Source organism: Anastrepha obliqua, chromosome 2 (genome assembly GCF_027943255.1).
Source record: "Anastrepha obliqua isolate idAnaObli1 chromosome 2, idAnaObli1_1.0, whole genome shotgun sequence".
Lineage (NCBI taxonomy): Eukaryota > Metazoa > Arthropoda > Insecta > Diptera > Tephritidae > Anastrepha > Anastrepha obliqua.
The window spans coordinates 95461411-95480490 of NC_072893.1; the positions used below are offsets into that span (position 1 = coordinate 95461411).

The 19080-nt window shown below is 36.1% G+C and overlaps 1 protein-coding gene across 2 annotated transcripts in view; it reads right to left on the reverse strand.

The window, feature by feature from the left end:
- Nucleotides 1-6639: 6639 nt before the first annotated feature.
- The window catches only part of LOC129238476 (potassium channel subfamily K member 1-like), a 57263-nt gene continuing 44822 nt past the window's right edge, over nt 6640-19080 (reverse strand). For both annotated transcript variants that reach the window (XM_054873505.1, XM_054873504.1), the window contains 4 exons: nt 8913-9053; nt 8471-8680; nt 8181-8384; nt 6640-8085 (listed from right to left, as the gene is read on the reverse strand). In XM_054873505.1, the coding sequence (XP_054729480.1) occupies nt 7811-8085; nt 8181-8384; nt 8471-8680; nt 8913-9053 (830 nt within the window). In that variant the 3' untranslated portion in view covers nt 6640-7810. The remainder of the gene's footprint in view (nt 8086-8180; nt 8385-8470; nt 8681-8912; nt 9054-19080) is intronic.

Consider the following 19080-nt stretch of genomic DNA (forward strand, 5'->3'; position numbering starts at 1 on the left):
AAAAAAAAAATTTTTTTTAAGCAATTTAATATTTGTTTTTTCACATGTAAAAAAATTGATTAATAAATATATTTTGTACTATGAATAAAGTTTATTTAAAAAAGCACACAAATCAAGGGTAACCTGGCCTTAAAGCAGCATCTCCATAAACTTTTTGTAGCTCTCGATGCGCTTCAGCCGCCGTTTTTTTTTCGCATGAAAGAGGAAGATCAACACTTCCCGCAAATGACGATTACTCGGCATAAAATCAGACATTTTCACAAAACCAAAAGTATGGCCCTTATTATGAGCAACATTCAAACCATATTTAATGACGGCGTTCAAAAACTCTGAGGAAGGGTCTCCACAAAGGACATACAACAAACAACATGCTAAAGCGAGAAGTATCATTGAGAGAACAATTAGAGTCTTAAAGATGTTTGTTGCAGGCAAGAACTCTCCACTATTCTCAAAAAAAAAAAAACAACACAAATTATTTGTGTGTGTGCAGCTTTGCACAACATTTGTCTGCTTTACAATGTTTAACTTCCGGCTGAAGAGATATCCGATGAGACCCTCAACGATGATGCTGGAAATATTGAAGTGGAGTCAAATAAGGGAGAAGCAGAAAACATAAGAAATTAAATTCTTAGAATATTATGAAAAAAACTAAAAAGTATTAAATAAAAACCTTTACTCCATAGTTTCTTTTTTATTTTTGTTATACATTTTCCTTATTCAAACATTCATGATTCAGCAGCCCATACCTGCCAAGGGAAAATAAAAATGTATTTCTACAAACATCACAAAAAAACCATTATTAACCTTAATCCATTTTGCTGCCGTTCTAACTGGTGGTCCCAATCAATTCAGCTCCGTTGTAAACTCCTCCCATTTTTTTGCTGCTTGAACTTTTGTGTAAATCCTTTTTGCGAATTGTGGATTCTCTTCCATTAATGCGATCAGCCTTTCTAATTGCTGTTTGGTACTCACGACTTTCGACCTGCATAAAATTAACAAAATTAGTGTATATTTATTATTTGGTTACTATAAAACAATAAATAATCGCAAACAACTTACATTTTAACTAATTTTCCCACAATACGCTACACAATCGACAGAAAAATTGCATTCGACTCTAAATTCGGTAAACAACGAAAATTTCGATAGAGTTGCATCGCTCATAATACCAAATTGACATTCGATTTTCGATCTTCGACAACCAGCGAATATCGAAGATCGAATCTAACTCATAATAGGGGCCTATATGATACCAAAACAAAATCACTAATGTGTCGCAGAGAACGTTAAATTTAACGTTCTCTGTGTGTCGAAGCAGTTTGTTTACCATATGTCTAAGCTTGGTTTATGACGTTTAGGTTATGTTAGAATCGACTAGCACACACTGCTGGCGGCAAATAGCGAGAACATAGTTGCAGACCTAATATATATTATATATAATTCAGAAATTTGAAAAAATTAAAATATACGAGCAAAGTTAATGAATGCAACTTTAACGAACTCTGAGTGAAAATCCCTAGTGAAAAAATTACAAATTAAGTTTAATTTTTACACACTACACATGATTAATTTATTTGCCCAACAAGTTTTTCCAGATTTAACACCATTACAAATATTTTTATGGATGTACTTGAACGTGCTTAAAATATTTTAGGTATGTTTGTTTACATTTTCAGGGTTTTTAGCGAAATCTTCGCGCTCGCAGCTTTTTACAATATTTTTAATTAATATAATATTTTCATATTTTCATAAGAATCATACTTTTCATAACCAAAAATAGGAATTTATATACTATGTTTAATTAACAAAGTAAAAATGCGTACTAAGTTTGATGCTTAACTAAATTAGATTGTTGTATAATGTCTTTAAATCCATATTAAGGAGTATATATTTTATATATATACAAATATATACATATATATATTGTTTGTAAATGAGTGAAATAGATTCTTACTAAAATTGTGTATAGCTGTATATTAAATTGTAGCGTTTTAAATTTATTTTTCTGAAAATTATAGTATATATAAGTATAATTAGGTGCTTACATATGAGTGTCCGCATATGTAAACGACTGCTATAATACAATATGAAGGTACATAAATTTAAATATTCAGCATACACATACATATGTATTGATAAATACTATAGACCATACCAATAAACGAAATAAATTCAGCTCGAAAATAAGATCCTTATTTATTGGAAAGGCCTTTAGTATGCCATATACGAGTATAATTCTTATCTTTTTATGTATGCTCAAAAAATATTTGTTGTTTTCATAATTTTTTGTTAGGTTTTTATTATTAAGTAATCTACATAAATATATATATTACGTTTGATATTATTGTGTTTATTGTTGTTGTTGTCATTGAATATTCCTTAAATATGTCTCGAATAAAGCATTGTCCATTATTTTCCCGCATTTCGTTATAGCACTACAGTAAATACATACATATGAATTCTTCTTATTAGCTGTTCGAGCTTGTATACGGATAATTAAAATTTTTTTAATAATATTTCTGTTTACCTCATTCGAAATGTAATTATCGTACTTACATGAATTATGATCGGTAAAAATAATTTAACTATTTAATTAATATGAAAAATACTTACTTAAAAAAAATTAAAAATAATTAAAATAATAATAACAATATTATGTATGTATTTCCACCTTTAGTAGAACGCTTCTAGCCTAACTGAAGAAAAAATTGTATAAATTGTGTATGTATCACTCTTTAACTAAAAAAACGCTCATCGGAAATTGCCTTTAATTGATCGAAAAATTGATTTTATCCGCAACTGTTCATAACCAAATTTAAAATTGCGCGCTTATCGCTTCAATTTTAAGCGCAGATACAACACTGCTACTATATGTAATAGGTCTATGGATAAGTTCGTGCGGTTTTACAACAGATGGCGTAACTTGATTATTATTCCATCGATCCACATTTCCAAACATTCATTGGAGAGCTACTGTCGTAAGGCACAAACGTCAGTATAAGTTTTTTATTTGAAGCGTAAACAAAAAGCATATTTGCGCGTTTCGAAAAACATTTCGTGCTTAAGCTTATACCGTTATAACAATTACCGGTAAATTGCTACTCATTTGTTCTGTACCGCTACTAATGAATATAAGTCCCGATTTACACGAGGAGACATCTAGAAATGAAACATTTTGTTCACGGGCGAAGGACGGTCGGGGAAGAGAGAAGGGATTTTGTCTCCCGTACTCGGCGACACGCTTTGTGTTTATCCGTATTTTCAATGTTGAAATTGGCTGCAAACAATTTTTTTGACGCTTGCTTCATTCGTTTTCTTCTTTTGTGGAAGAAAGTTCTAAGTTATGTGTTGGTTTTCAATCAAACGGAAGATAACAACGATGACAAACATCCGAACGCTGCTTGGGAAATACACGATTATATTTGCTAGTAAAGTAGGTATAATTTAAAATAGTTATGGGACATGTGTATGCTGATTTCTAATTTTTCCCTGCATTTCTAGATGAAAAATAAAAAAAATAAATAATTGGCGCGTACACTTCTGTTAGGTGTTTGGCCGAGCTCCTCCTCCTATTTGTGGTGTGCGTCTGTTGTTCCACAAATGGAGGGACCTACAGTTTCAAGCCGACTCCGAACGGCAGATATTTTTATGAGGAGCTTTTTCATGGCAGAAATACACTCGGAGGTTTGCTGTTGCCTGCCGAGGGGCGACCGCTATTAGAAAAATGTTTTTATTAATTTTGCTTTCACCGAGATTCGAACCAACGACCTCTCTGTGAATTCCGAATGGTAATCAAGCACCAACCCATTCGGCTATGGCGAATTTAATTAATTATTTACATATGAAGTATTTTTAATTTAATTTTTTTTTATTCAAGTATAAGAATTTATAAATATATTTCAATAAAAAAAAACAACAAATTATTTATTATTTAACCAGTTTGCATTTTTCATTCATATATTTAAGAAACTGTTGTCGAACGCTCTCTGCTTTACATGTAAGCGCGTGCTAGAATACATCCGAACCAGACGATGCTAAAGTATTAAATGTCAAAATGTTGCCGAAAACAATTTTGCCCGTGTGGTCGCGAATGAGACATCACAAGAGAATTTGCAGTGTCTCCCTTCCAGATGTCTCCTCGTTTAAATCGGGACTAATATGCTAGCGTTTGAGCTGACGTAATTCCCGATTTTTGTTTACTTCCTCCGTTTAGAAACAACTTTGTTTTTCCTATTATCTTCTTTGTTTACATTAACTTAGCATCGTTTTGTTTACCAATTTTCATTATTTTGACAATATCTTCTAAGTTCTCTCCCACAACTCATCTAGAGTTACATACGTCATTATAAAGTTACGTTCCTTTTTCCATTTCAATCTACGCAGAGTGGGAGTTTTAATACTGAAAACAGTGAAAAACGTACGCAGTCCCTTACCGTAGCCCCTAACGAGCACAAAAACTCATCCCGTGAGTTATCAATACATCGGTTTGTGTGTGTATGTGTTTGGTTGTATCTACACAATGTTGCCATTGATATTTTTGCTTACACACTTTTTCACACATCCGCGTTATCAGTTACAATTTTTCATTGTTTAATAAACCAAAGCCAAAAACCAACAAATGCAGATAGTTCATTTATCTATAATTAACATTATTCAACAGTGTTTTTAAGTTATTTTAATAAAAATTATAATTTTTCTAAGTTTATTTTGTAAATGATTTCGAAATGTACTGATTGGCAACACTGTTTGGTGAGAGAGCCATCAGCTGACAGGGTATTACGGGAATTTTTAAATATCGTGAAATAAAATCTACGATACTACGATACGGAAGGAAGGAATTTTTCATTTACATGGGGTTCTCATTAGTTTGATCGTAACAGCTGACAGGGGATTGCGTTTACGTCGTTCACTGTTTTCAGCATAACACGTAAATCCACATCCTTTGTTAGGTGCACGACCGAGCTTTTACTTGAAATTGTTGGTACGTTTCTCCAAATACAATTGATGAGAAGCTCTTTCATGGCCTAAAAGCGTTCTGAGATTTGTCATTGCTGGCCGAAGTTCTATCGCTATAATGAAAACATTTTTCATTCACTTGATGTTTCATGTTCACAGTGAGTAATCGAATTTGGAACCAACCGAATGGTTACGCACAGCTCAACCACGTGAGCTGTGACGGCCGGAATTGGCGATACATAGTCCATCAAATGCTGCCAGTAATTAACGTTTTCTGTGCCAGCAACTTAAGGACTTTTTTGCTGCCTTATACTCTACTAGCCATTGCAGATGCAGTTGGGGAGATGGAGATCGAGAATTACCTATGTGTGTCTGGGAATTTATGGACGGAAACGGTGTATCGCCAATACCAAATTCAAATCAAGTACTTGTAGTATGCGTTTAGCTAAAAAGCACATATGTATACTAAGAGCTAATGAATACTGGGTACACACCAGAGACCTGCATGGCTCACTGTTTTCTTGAGTTGTTCATACGCTAAATTTCTTGCTCACATTCAGTCAATTGAACCAAAATATTTGGTCAAGTGCAGTCAGCTCATGCAGGCGAACGCGTAGTTCAGCTCAGTCAACACGTATGATCTAATGTCTTCGGCTCAAATCTAATCATTGAACAAAAAGCAGCATTTGGCCTTTGGTGACGGTCAACATTGTTTGACAAGAACTTTATATGTGTGCGTGTCGGCTGATTGACGCTAATATCAAAAATTTTTGATTTTCATCATTCAAAAGCCGACAACAAGTATGTGTGACACGACGACACCCGACTGCACTAACACACACAAAGCTCAGTCAAGCATGCTGGTACGTCTCCCGAGGCCAATAGAATGAAATTAGCATCGGCCTTTGCGTTCAAACGATCAAACTTGTTCAAAGAAGTAATTGTCATCATTGTAAATAGCACATGTTCGAGCAAACGAGCGTTGGCGTACAATGTACGCTGTAAATTGCATTTCGTATTTGAAAGGATTAGTTGGCTCCAGCAATGTTTCCTTATTTACATCATTTTCTTTCGTGTTTTATTATAAGTTTTAAGAAAAAAAAACAAATATGAAAATATAGTGTTTTTGCTTTAAAATTTTGCTTTTACTTTGCTATCGTTAGTTACAAGCAAAAACTCATGCGGGATCATACGTGTTCAAACCGGCTCATTTGGCTCTATAGCCCTTTTATTTTTGTTCAAAAAAATGAATGTATAGCCGAACGAGCAAATACCCGAAACGGCTGCTATGAAGACGATTGGTGATAACATCGGAGAGCTAAAACGCAGCACATGATTTGATTGAGCTGAAATAAACAATGACAATAACTTATTTGAACAAGTTCGATCGTTTGAACGCAAAGGCCTGTTTTTTTGTTCAAGTGAAGCGTATGCATGTTTTACACTGAGCCCAAGGTGGATTTAATAAGGTGACAGCATTCACCCAGCTGAATTTTGCGCCGTAGGTATGGCTTACGTCAAAATGATATGCTTTGTTTGTATGTATTGGTATGTTTACATTCGTATGTTTACATTTGCTTGCTGATTTTGACATGATGCTTGCACCAAACGCAACAACAAATACATGTAGGGTTTTACTTATATGTGTTTGCTGTCACCTGTAATAAATTCGCCTTGACTGAGCCGGTGCAGTTCTCTGGTACACACTCTATTTGAGTTCTTTTCTACAACAGACTGTAAATTTGTTTAAGCTTAGCTAAGGGGTTTATGCTGTTTATGTACCCTCTTATTCCTCACTTTCAACTGCAGCATTCGTTGCATTGTTGAGCTTGTTCATCACAAACTAATTTGGCCGCACACAACTGTATCTTGCAATTTTTAATTCTTTTAGTATACCATGTGCGCCACATGTATTTTCAATATTTTCCTCGGCATTCTATTTGATACTAGATCGGTATCGATTGGAAATTTGAGTAGAAAAAATAGCCGACAGGCAATTCAGTCTGCTTACTAAAGACTATCCGTCAAGACCACTCCAGACAGAAATATCAGATGGAGCAAACTGTGATTTTTTTAACTATCATTATTGATGCCATGAATTAATCCTTGTTCACCTAATTGATCTAAAATTATATTAGAAAAATATAATATAATTCTTGAATATTTTTTTAGAACTCATAAGTTGATCTTCTAAAAAAGGTTGCCTCCAATGTTTTCTCCTTTTGTTAAGCAGGCACATAAATACATGGTTTTTGCTAATCATCGTCTACTTTGCTGATTCTACTCTACGCTATTCCATAAAGTGTGAATAGTACCATATTTATGCTTGAAATGTGTAATCACTTGCAAGTTAGCGAAGTCTGATTCATAATGAGTTTATGAAATTTTTTCTACAACATTCTCGATCTTATGGTATTCGCAAGTGAGAGGATAATTGTTATAAATATTTGTTAGTGTAGTAGATAGTATTTAGTTTAGTAATTTAAATAGGTATTTTTGGTATGGATGCTGTTTATTTTGTACATTTGAACGATTTGTCTTTGTTGTTTTTCTTTTTTTTTTCGTGATATGAGCTGAAAAATTTATGTACAAGTACCTAAAAATTGTAATTCAAAGCGATAATTTTTTATAACCTCCTCAAAAGTTGGTGCAACCTGTGATTTACTTCAAGATACATTTGTAGACTGGATTTCTAGGATTTATGCTATCGATTATTTTGTAATGATGTTCAACATTTAGTGGATATGCAGTGGGTTTGACAACGATATAATAGTGTTCTCTCTTCATAAGTGACTTGTTTTTAATTCCAGTTTCATTGACATCCCACCATAGTTATGCCGTCTATGCATGCACTCTATGGCACTCTCATGTCACTATTGAGCGACGACGGTGCTTCATCGGGACTGGGTGAATCGTCACCATGTGGCCGTATACGTACTATCGCGCGCCTAGTGTCCTCATCACGATGTGGCATATACAGACCAGATGGCCCGGAATAGCAGGTTGTATTGTTGCTAGATAAGCGCAATTTCTCCGTTTCACCATTTGTGCTCTCAGTGAAGAGTTGACCAAGATTTAATTGCGGTATATCATAGAAGATTGTCAATACAAACATCATTGCAATGAGACCTAAAGGGAAGTTTGGGAGAAATATACTCATTTTAGTAAACACACACATTTTAGCTAATTTTGTATTAATTATAATATTTTGATTCTTAACGCACCACATATCAAGTAAGAGCTTATAAATATTTTATACATCGAACGATTGTCAATGGTTACCCCGTCGCCGGGAATGTAATCGCCTAAGCCAATAGTTGTCAGCGAAATAAAACAATAGTAGAACGCATCCAAAACACCCCAGGTCGGTTCGATATAAGCGAAAATAGCCGTTGGTATAGCGAAGAATACGATAATCACAATTATAGCTAAAATTGTACAAAGTAGGAAAAAATGTTCAGTATGTATGTATATATATATATATAGAATATCCAAACTCCTTACACCCACTTACCAACAATACTCAGATGCAGCAAACGTATATTGAAGGGCTGATAGAGATGACCCAATTTGGAATTTAAAGTGCCCAACAACCAGCTTGCCGGTACCAATAGACGCTCCACCATTGCGCTCAATAACACCAACGTGAGTGGAATGCCAATTGCCGCATAAATTATGCAAAATATTTTTCCCGTTTGGCTAAGTGGTGTTACATGACCATATCCTGTGTATAGGTAAACATATTTTAAATGCAAAAACCAAAAAGTATAACTTTTACTACACCAATGATTATATAAATATGTATATGAGCATGTATACATGTATATTCTGCAGGCGTAATGAACAATTCAAACAACAAAGAACAAAAATTAAAATGCAGAAAATAATAATGATAATGTAATCTGCTTGTACATAAAAGTGCATAAAACATATGAAAATAGGTTGAAGACACCCACCGATTGTTGTTATCACGGTGCTGGAGAAGAAGAATGCCTGACCAAAGCTCCAGTTCATTTCATTTGTGGCATTGCGCAATGGTGATATGCCGCGATCGTTAGCCGTAATCACAGCGTTGAGAAATTCTTCGAGATCTTCGTCTACGTAAATGAATTAAAAAAACAAAAAGGATTATAAATTAAATGGGCGCACAATAATATTGTAATGAGATCAATGCAATAAGTATAAGTAATAAAAGTGTTCATAATTGATTAATTTAATTCAGAAATAAATAAATACACACATGCACATGTTACATAGAAGCCTTTGGCAAATGCATATGATGCTTTCCATTTCAATTCAACCGGGCTATTCGGGTCATGTTCTTCGATTTCGATGAAACTTAAATATATTGCTCTCTGGTCAAAATAATGAGACACGTATTTTTTTGTTCGCCCGAAAAAAAATTTTTTCAAGCTTTATCGGCAATTTTGTTTTTCGGCTCAAAATCGATTTTTTTTTAATATATTAATATAAGAATTTTTTTTAAATGCTAATAACTTAGTCAAAAATAAACCGATTTTAATAATTTTGGGTTCAAAATGATTGTCATTACTTACACGAGCGATTTCATGTAGAAACAATTGCAAAAAAATAGTTGAAAATTTTTTAGTTTGCAAAAAACAAAAAGTGCGAAACAGGCTTTTTACTCAAAAATTCATTACTCAATAACAACTCATTTTAGCTACTGGACATTCAGCTTAATTGAAGTTTGAGGTGTCCTCTTGATTTGGAAAAAGTTATAAAAAAAAAAATACACTTTTTGAAATATTGAATTTCGAAAAAATTTCAATTTTTTTTCTTTTTTGCTAAATAAAAAATTTTCAACTACTTTTTTTCAATTGTTTCTACATGAAGTCGCTCGTGTAAGTAATTACGATCATTTTGAACCCAAAATTATTAAAATCGGTTCATATTTGACTAAGTTATGGGCGTTTAAAAAAAATGTTTTCTTATATAATCAAAAAAAATCGAGTTTGAGCCGAACAACAAAATTGCCGATAATTCTTGAAAAAATTTTTTTTCGGGCGAACAAAAAAATACGTGTCTCATTATTTTGACCAGAGAGCAATATATTTAAGTTTCATCGAAATCGAAGAACATGACCCGAATAGCCCGGTTGAATTGAAAAGGAAAGCATCATATACAAGCAAACGGTTGTTTGGATCTACTATAGGCGGCTCAGACTTTCAAGCTGATGTATCAGGTGTAAGCTTTTGAACCAAAATTCACTTATAAGTGACGCTCAACTATGATAAAATACACGATTTCACAGACTGAAGTGGAAAACAGAGCGTAACTTTGGCGTGACCTAACTGTAGGCAATATGTGAGAGAGCACTAAGAAGATAATGTCAAAAGTTTGCTTTTGTAAACAAAAATGCAATGTTAGGTTGAGTTAAGTAATTTAAACAAGGAACAAGAGAATAACAAATAAATGCAACTCTACAATTACGTCAGCACAAAAGCTGATTCTGTCAAATTCACTTAGAAGTCATGTGTTTGCACACCCATTCTCTGGGCGTGCCTACCGATTAGGCAATGCCCCGTAATGACTGAATACGAGGGGTGCCTTTTATATTTCGGGATTTGGCAACCCTGGTGTTGCAACCTGCAACTGACAGCTGTATCGCAAAGTTTGACATTTTTTGGCTTTTACGTACTCAGAACGTTTTGAAATTCCAGCGCTATTTGTGTTGTTTACAGTAACTTAAAAGATTCATCTCGGTCCAAAAATGGAATTAAATCGTGAACATTTTCGTGCGATTATTTTTTACAACTTTCGACGTGGATTAACTCAGCAACATTGCATGGATGAACTTAATTCATTTTTTGGCGATGAAGCTCTATCAAGGACCAGTGTTTATCGATGGTATGGTGAATTCAATCGTGGTCGTAGTTCACTCCAAGACGAATTTCGTGAAGGTCGTCCAAAATCAGTTTTTGTTCCGAAAACCATTGATGCTGTGCGCGAACTGATATTGCAAGATCGTCATGTGACCTATCGTGAAATTGAGACAATCTTAGGCATTAGTGGGACCAGCATACATTCAATATTGCATAAACATTTGACTGGCAAAAAAATTTGTTCGCGTTGGATCACACACAATTTGTCAATCGCTCAAAAAAAGGCTTGTGTCGATTGGTCGAAGGAAATGCTCAAAAAATACGTTCGCGGGGCTTCGAAACATGTCTATGACATCGTGACAGGTGATGAATCATGGATTTACGCGTATGAGTAAACAGCAGTCGACTGCATGGGTGTTTCAAGATGAGCCAAATCCAACAAAAGTTGTTCGCGCACGAAGCACTTCCAAGCAAATGGTCGCCTATTTTTTCGGAAAAACTGGACATGTTGCAACCGTACCACTAGAACAACGCAGAACAGTAAATTCTGAGTGGTACACAACCATTTGTTTGCCAGTTGTCTTCCAAGAAATTAGGAAAACCAATCGCCAAAGACGGATCACTCTTCACCAGGACAATGCGAGCTCTCACACATCGGCTCAAACAACTGCATTTTTGAGCACCCAAAACATCGAATTAATGGGTCATCCGCCGTATAGTCCTGACTTGGCACCGAATGACTTCTTTTTATTCCCGTACGTAAAAAACAAACTGAGAGGTCAACGTTTTTCGACACCTGAAGAAGCGGTTGCGGCATTCAGAATGCATGTTTTGGAGGTACCTCATTCAGAGTGGCAAAAGTGCTTCGACAATTGGTTCAAACGCATGCAAAAGTGTATAGATCTTCATGGAGAATATTTTGAAAAACAATAAAGTGATTTTCGATGATTAAAATTTGTTTTTGTTCTCTAATCCCGACATATAAAAGGCAACCCTCGTAGCTATAAATATATCTACTAAGTGTTTATAAAGGGCCTTTCGAAAGACGCGCTTAGATTTTGGTTTTAAACTAAAACATGTAAACATTTAGATTCGTTCAGATTTCACTATTTTTATTCAAAACACGGCTCTCAACAATTATATGTAAAAAATGTCATCATTGAAAGGTCCTCCATGAGCATATCTACAGGTAAAATTTTATTTCCATAAAAAAAAATTCCGATATGCTGCTCATAATGATCGTCGATTTTCTTATCATATTCTATCGTGTAAAATTGTATATCTGTCGACTTGACAAATGTCATCGTACAAGTCAACGCTTTGTAGAATCGCCTGGAAGTCCTGCTACATTTGCTTACCACTCACTGTCAATGATGGGTTACGCACTTGCAAAGCAGTACTTTAATGAGAAAAAATATATCAAATTTTTCATTTCAGAAATCACCAAAAATACCTCTAATAGGTATTAAATCATTTACAGTCGAACTTCTCTACAGTGAACTTCCATATAATGAAGCTCTCCTTATAATGAACTGGTTTCGAAGACACTGCTTTTTCGTTCTACTTTCGGTGTATTTTTGTCTCCTTATAATGAATTTCTATATAGTGAAGTTTTCTATATAATGAACAAATTTTACAGCTGGAAATTCAAGCGTCCTAAGTTTTTGTCTCCATATAGTGAATTTTTTCAAAAGTTTTCTGTTGCAAAAAATTACAGTTAGATGTGGACAAACTGTAATGAGGGAAATCCCAAAATTAAAACAGAAAGAGCTGAGCTATTACAGTTTTAGTCAGTGATTGAAGTTAAAATGACGCATCGAAGCAGCATTTCGCTTGAAAACAAGTTATTAATGATTAACAAAGTTAATGAAGGAAAGAAAAAAAAAAGATATTGCCAATGAATTCGGAGTTCTTCCCAGCACTTTATCAAACATTTTAAAAAGACTTCGACCTTGTCATTTTGAGGATTTTGACGAAGCAATGCTGAAATGGTTACTCGTTGCACGTGGTAAAAATCTCCCTTTATCTGGACCATTATTGAAGCAAAAGGCCAAAGATTTTGCGGAAGCACTAGGACACCACGAATTTGAGGCAAGTACAGGTTGGTTAGAAAAGTTCAAAAGTCGGCATGGCGTTATTCAAAAGACATTATGTGGGGAAAGTGCTGACGCCAACATAGAAAACCGTGATGAATGGGTAACGAACGTCTTACCGAAATTAATTGAAAATTACAACATTAACGACATTTTTAATGCCGACGAGACTGCTGTGTTTTTCATATGCTTGCCAACTAAAACACTGGCATTCAAAAATGAAAAATGCTTTGGTGGGAAGCAAAGCAAGGAGAGAATAACTGTCCTGGTGGGAAGCAATATGACTGGATCAGAAAAGCTAAAATTGCTGGTAATCGGAAAGGCCAAAAATCCGAGGTGCTTCAAGGGAATAAAATCTTTAGGTGTCGATTATGAGTTTAACAAAAAACTTTGTGATCAAAAGAGAAAGGTGTTGTTTTTTGTTGATAACTGCACTGCCCACCATAAAGATGTAAGAGGCAAGTTGAGAAACATTCATCTCGCTTATTTTCCTCCCAACATGACTTCGTTACTGCAACCAATGGACCAAGGCATTATCTACAACATGAAACAACATTACAGAAAACGAATTTTAACGAATATATTGACTCAAGTGGATGAGGGAAATTCTGTTATGGCCATAGACTTGCTGCAAGCAGTTCGAAATCTTAGCAATGTATGGAATGTCTATGTTAAACCAGAAACAATTGCCAACTGTTTTAAAAAGGCTGGATTTTCAAAAGATGCTATGCAGATTCCATTTGAGCATTGGGATGAAGAGGACCTTCTTTCAATATCGGATTTGGCTGCTTTACAGTCTTCATTTAAAAAAGTAGCAAATATCGAAGCATCGTTTGATGACTACGTAAATGTTGATAATGGTGTGCAGACTTGGGACAACCCATCCGAAGAAGATATTCTCAACAGCATTTTTGAAAGTCGCGGAGTTCCAGCTGAACCTGGTAAGCATTTATCTTTTTATAGTCAAACAAAAATTTAATATGTATATAAATAATTATATTATTTCAGATAACGATGAACACGGTTTGACCGTTGAAGAATTGGCAGAAACTGAGGAGGCATTACCTACGTTGATACAAGCTGCTTCATCCATTAGCGTAATTGGAACCTTTGTGGAAATGAGGAGTGACGTGCCGATTAATGTTTTCAACTCTCTACATGATTTGGAAGCTTTTATTGAAAATGAAAAATGGAAGACTGTAATTCAAACCAAACTCACTGATTATTTTAAATAAAATTACATAAAAAATCAATGTTTCTTTATAATGAAGTTTCTATATAGTGAATTGATTTTCAGGTCCCGTGCGAATTCACTATATGGAAGTTCGACTGTATTAAATACGGATACGGCGGCCGTCGTAGTCGAATGGGTTGGTGCGTGACTACCATTCGGAATTCTCAGAGAGAACGTTGGTTCGAATCTCGGTGGAACACCAAAATTAAGAAAAACATTTTTCTAATAGCGGTAGCCCCTCGGCAGGCAATGGCAAACCTCAGGGTGTATTTCTGCCATGAAAAAGCTCCTCATAAAAATATCTGCCGTTCGGAGTCGGCTTGAAACTGTAGGTCCCTCAATTTGTGGAACAACATCAAGACGCACACCACAAATAGGAGGAGGAGCTCGGCCAAACACCCAAAAAGGGTGTACGCGCCAATTATATATATACATATATAAATACGGATCTAGCTATTTTTGATTTGAAAGAAGAGGAGATATTAGAGCACATTATCGGTCAGCTTGATAGGCCCACACTTTATTTAATAGGATCGTTGCACCTATCTATATCCTTAAGAGGGGCATTATTCAACTTTGGGTCGAATTGATAAATGCCTGAGTGATGTCTATGAAAGAGCTTACTCGAAGTGAAAAAGTGGCAATCTGGACTCATTTAAATGAAGAGTGGGCCATTGGCTGTTCCCTTCTTCAATCGCATGTCATTGCCTGCTCAACCGACAGCACATATTGTTTCTATTGCGTACACTAGGCATATTGAACAAGTATTAGCAGCAGAGCAGCTTATTCGATTTTTTCTATTCATTTGGTCACAAAAGTTTCAAATTTAGTTTAAGGGGTTAAGACTTTCAATAATTTTGTTTGTTAGTCAGTTGTTTTATTTTACAAAAATAAAAACATAACATTGATACATCATGTTTCGACTTGACTTTAGCAAAATTAAAAAAATAATAATAATAATAATTGTTATCGCTGTTTGTGTGGAGCCTATTTCTCCAGTCCCTTGCGGTGATCATCCCAAGTCCCTGAAGATTCATCTAAAATCAAACGTACAAGAGAAATTAGTTTTATTAATAGATAATCTTGTGCGTGATCGAAGCTTTTTTTCAAAACTAACAATATGGCGGCATCAGGAAATATTTTTCAGATTTTCGAAAAAAAAAACCGACAATTAATTGTTTAAAAAAAATCGAAATTTTTGAAAAAAAAACAAAAAATACTCAGACACGAGTTTTTTATGTTTTTCGAAAGCAGTATAAATTTTATTGGAATCTACGAAGCGGTTTTTAAGTTACAGTGATCACCAGTCCAAAAAACATAGTTTTGAGAAAAACGCAGTTAAAGTTTTGCTATCGAATTATTTAATTACTTACACTGTGTCACCTATTTCTGGGCCATATAATAGTTTTTCAGCCGTCATAGCAGCTCCAAAATATCGATTTGCTCTTGCCTACGTAGCATTCTACCTTCTCGAGTGTTATCGTTAGCGCGCTTATCTGCTACTTTCATACGTGTGCTGCTAGCTGCTTGCTCTCGAACGCTCCGGAGCGCCCTTTGTTAATTGTTGAATAACTCGAAAAGTATTTGTCAAATTCACTTCAAATTTTTACACAATATTTTTAAGATATTATACTTTAAGAAAATGCAAAAAAAATCCAAGTTTTTGAAAATTCTAACTACCCCTAACCCCAATCTTTGTTTTTAGATTTTGACATTCCATGGACTGAAAGCAAAAACAAAATACATTGCTCTTGTTCTTCATGCTCCTCTGCCGCTACCTGTTCAAAATGAGCATATCAACTTGCCGCAGTTCACAACCCAGCGTTAGCAATACTAGCCAAAGAAAAATTCTGCATAAGAATCGCGCCTTATTCGCTTTTTCATATCGACGGCAACGCTACAAACAAAATTGCCGCATTATGAACCTATAGTATTTTTTGCTAAAATATCATTAGAGCATATTGAAAATTATGTTACACACGTCACGTAACAATTAACTTTTTCTACATTAAGTTTGATAGTCAGACTTTTGGAGATGTCAGTTGGTTTCCGCGGAGCTAAGGTTTGACATCGTGAATGTTTTTTTGGGGTGTCATTAAAGACTGATATTAGGTATGTATGTTCATGAAGCAAATAATTTGTAGCAATTGTTATGATTTCGGTGAATGGAACAATCAAGTTTTGATGTTCATGAGTCCAAAAAACTTGCAAAGTCGAGGAAAGGGAGAGAGCAAAATGACATTTCATTTTAAGGGGAAGTTGCAAGTTCTGATTGGATACATTTTTATTTATAAGAGTGAGAAAAACAGCTGACCGCAAAGTAAAATTAAACATGAACAAAAATATGCGAATTGAATCAAAGTTCCAAATTTAAATATTGTGAGTGAATATATTTTATTGTAGATAAAATTTATAAAGTTTATTTGAAGTCACACATACATACATTAAATAGGAATCGGATATGTACTTCTGAACCACAACCTCTAGTCACCGTTACTATAGTTAGCGAAATCTTCTTCTTCTTAATTGGCGCGATAACCGCTTACGCGATTTTGGCCGAGATTAACAAAGCGCGCCAGTCGTTTCTTTCTCGTACTAACCGGCGCCAGTTGGACATACCGAGTGAAGCCAAGTCCTTCTCCACCTGATCTTTCCAAGGCAGAGGAGGCCTTCCTCTTCCTCTACTACCACCAGCTGGTACCGCATCGAATACTTTCTGTGCCGAAGCGTTTGTATCCATTCGGACGACATGACCCAGCAAGCGTAACCGCTGGATCTTTATTCGCTACGCTATGTGTATGTCGTCGTTAAGCTCATACAGCTCATCGTTCCATCGCCTGCGATATTCGCCGTTGCCAACGTGCAAAGGTCCAAAAATCTTACGCAGAATCCTTCTCTCGAACACTCCAAGCGTTGCTTCGTCGGATGTTGTCATCGTCCAAACTTCTGCGCCATACGTTAGGACGGGCATGATGAGAGCCTTGTAGAGTGTGAGTTTTGTTCGCCGAGAGAGGACTTTACTGCTCAGTTGCCTACTTAGTCCAAAGTAGCACTTGTTGGCAAGAGAGATTCTACGTTGGATTTCCAGGCTGACATTGTTATCGGTGTTAATGCTGGTTCTTAAATACACGAAGTCTTTTACAACCTCGAAATTATAACTGTCAACAGTGACGTGGGTGCCGATACGCGACTGCGGCGGCTGTTTGTTTGATGACAGGAGGTACTTCGTTTTGTCCTCGTTCACCACCAGACCCATTCGCTTTGCCTCTTTATCCAGTTTGGAGAAGGCAGAACTAACAGCGCGGTTGTTAAGGCCGACGATGTCAATATAATTGGCATACGCCAACAATTGTACGCTCGTATAAAATATTGTACCTGAGCGATTAAGTTCTGTGGCTCGTACGATGCTCTCCAACATCAGGTTAAATTAGTCACACGACAGCGAGTTACCCTGTCTGAAACCTCGTTTGGTATCAAACGGCTCGGAGAGGTCCTTTCCAGTTCTGGCGGCGCTGCTGGTGTTGAGCAAAGTCATCTTGCATAGCCGTATTAGTTTTGTGGGGATACCGAATTCAGACATCGCGGTATACAAGTAACTCCTTTCCGTACTGTCGAATGCAGCTTTAAAATCGACGAAAAGATGGTGCATGTGGATTCTCCTTTCATGGGTCTTTTCCAAGATTTGGGGAATCGGGATCTTCACATTCTCTGTGACATGCGCAGCTGTCACTGTTTAACAGGTTCGAGAAGTGTTCCCTCCATAATTTAAGATTGCTCTGTACGTCAGTCACCAGATCGCCGTCTTTGTTCTTACAGGAAAACGCCCCGGTCTTAAAACCTTCTGTAAGCCGCCGAACTTTCTGGTAGAATTTTCGGGCGTTGCTCCTATTGGCCAGCATCTCAAGCTCCTCGCACTCACGTATTTCGGCCTCTCGTTTCTTCTCTCGGATAATACGTCTCTCTTTTTTAGCTCTTTGTAGCGATCCAACATGGCTCGTGTTGCGCCCGATCACAGGGTGACTTTATAGGCGGCATCCTTTCTTTCTGAGGCAGCATGACATTCCTCGTCGTACCAATTGTTTTTTCGGGCTCGCCGGAATCCGATTTCTTCTTCGGCGGCGGTACGTAGGGAACGAGAAATGTTGCTCCATTGCTCGTGCATGCCGGTTTGTTGGGAAGTGCTCTCTGAGAGCAGGAGTGAGAGTCGAGTGGCGAATCTTCTGGCTGTCTGTTGTGATTGCAGCTTTTCGATGTCGAACATTCTTTGCGTAGGTAGATGCACGTTTTTTGCTGCACAGAGGCGTGTGCGCAGTTTGACTGCAACAAGGTAGTGATCCGAGTCGATGTTGGGTTCTCGGATCGTACGTACATCTAATACACTAGGATCGTGCCTTCCATCTATCGTAACATGATCGATCTGGTTTCATGTTTTTCGATCAGGGGACAGCCAGGTGTCTTGGTAAATTTTCTTATGCTAGAATCTGGTGCTGCAGACTACCATGTTTCGGGCCCCGGCGAAGTCGATCAGCCTCTGTCCGTTACCGGATTTCGTTGTGCAGGCTGAATCTTAGGGTATCTTTTGTTTTTTAACTAATTTGATTATTAACTAATTTGGCAATATGCATACTTATCTATAATTTTAGTATACATTCATATTTTCACCCAATGAAGGTTATAGGCATGTTTTTATGATGGAACTCCCTTCCCACAGCCCCCAGGCCGCGCCACCACTCTCATTCGTCACTAATAATCGAATATTTGCTTAAATTTAATCTAAAAAATCTTAGTTTTTCCTATTTCCCACTATTTATAGCACACTCTAGACTTCATAATCCGCATAAGCTGTTCCACTATAACCCAAATGCAAAGTTCAAAAACGGTTTGAGATAGAAAATTAATAAAAATAATTTTGCTTGATATTTTTCTGATTGGTTGTTTTGATTTTATTCAACGA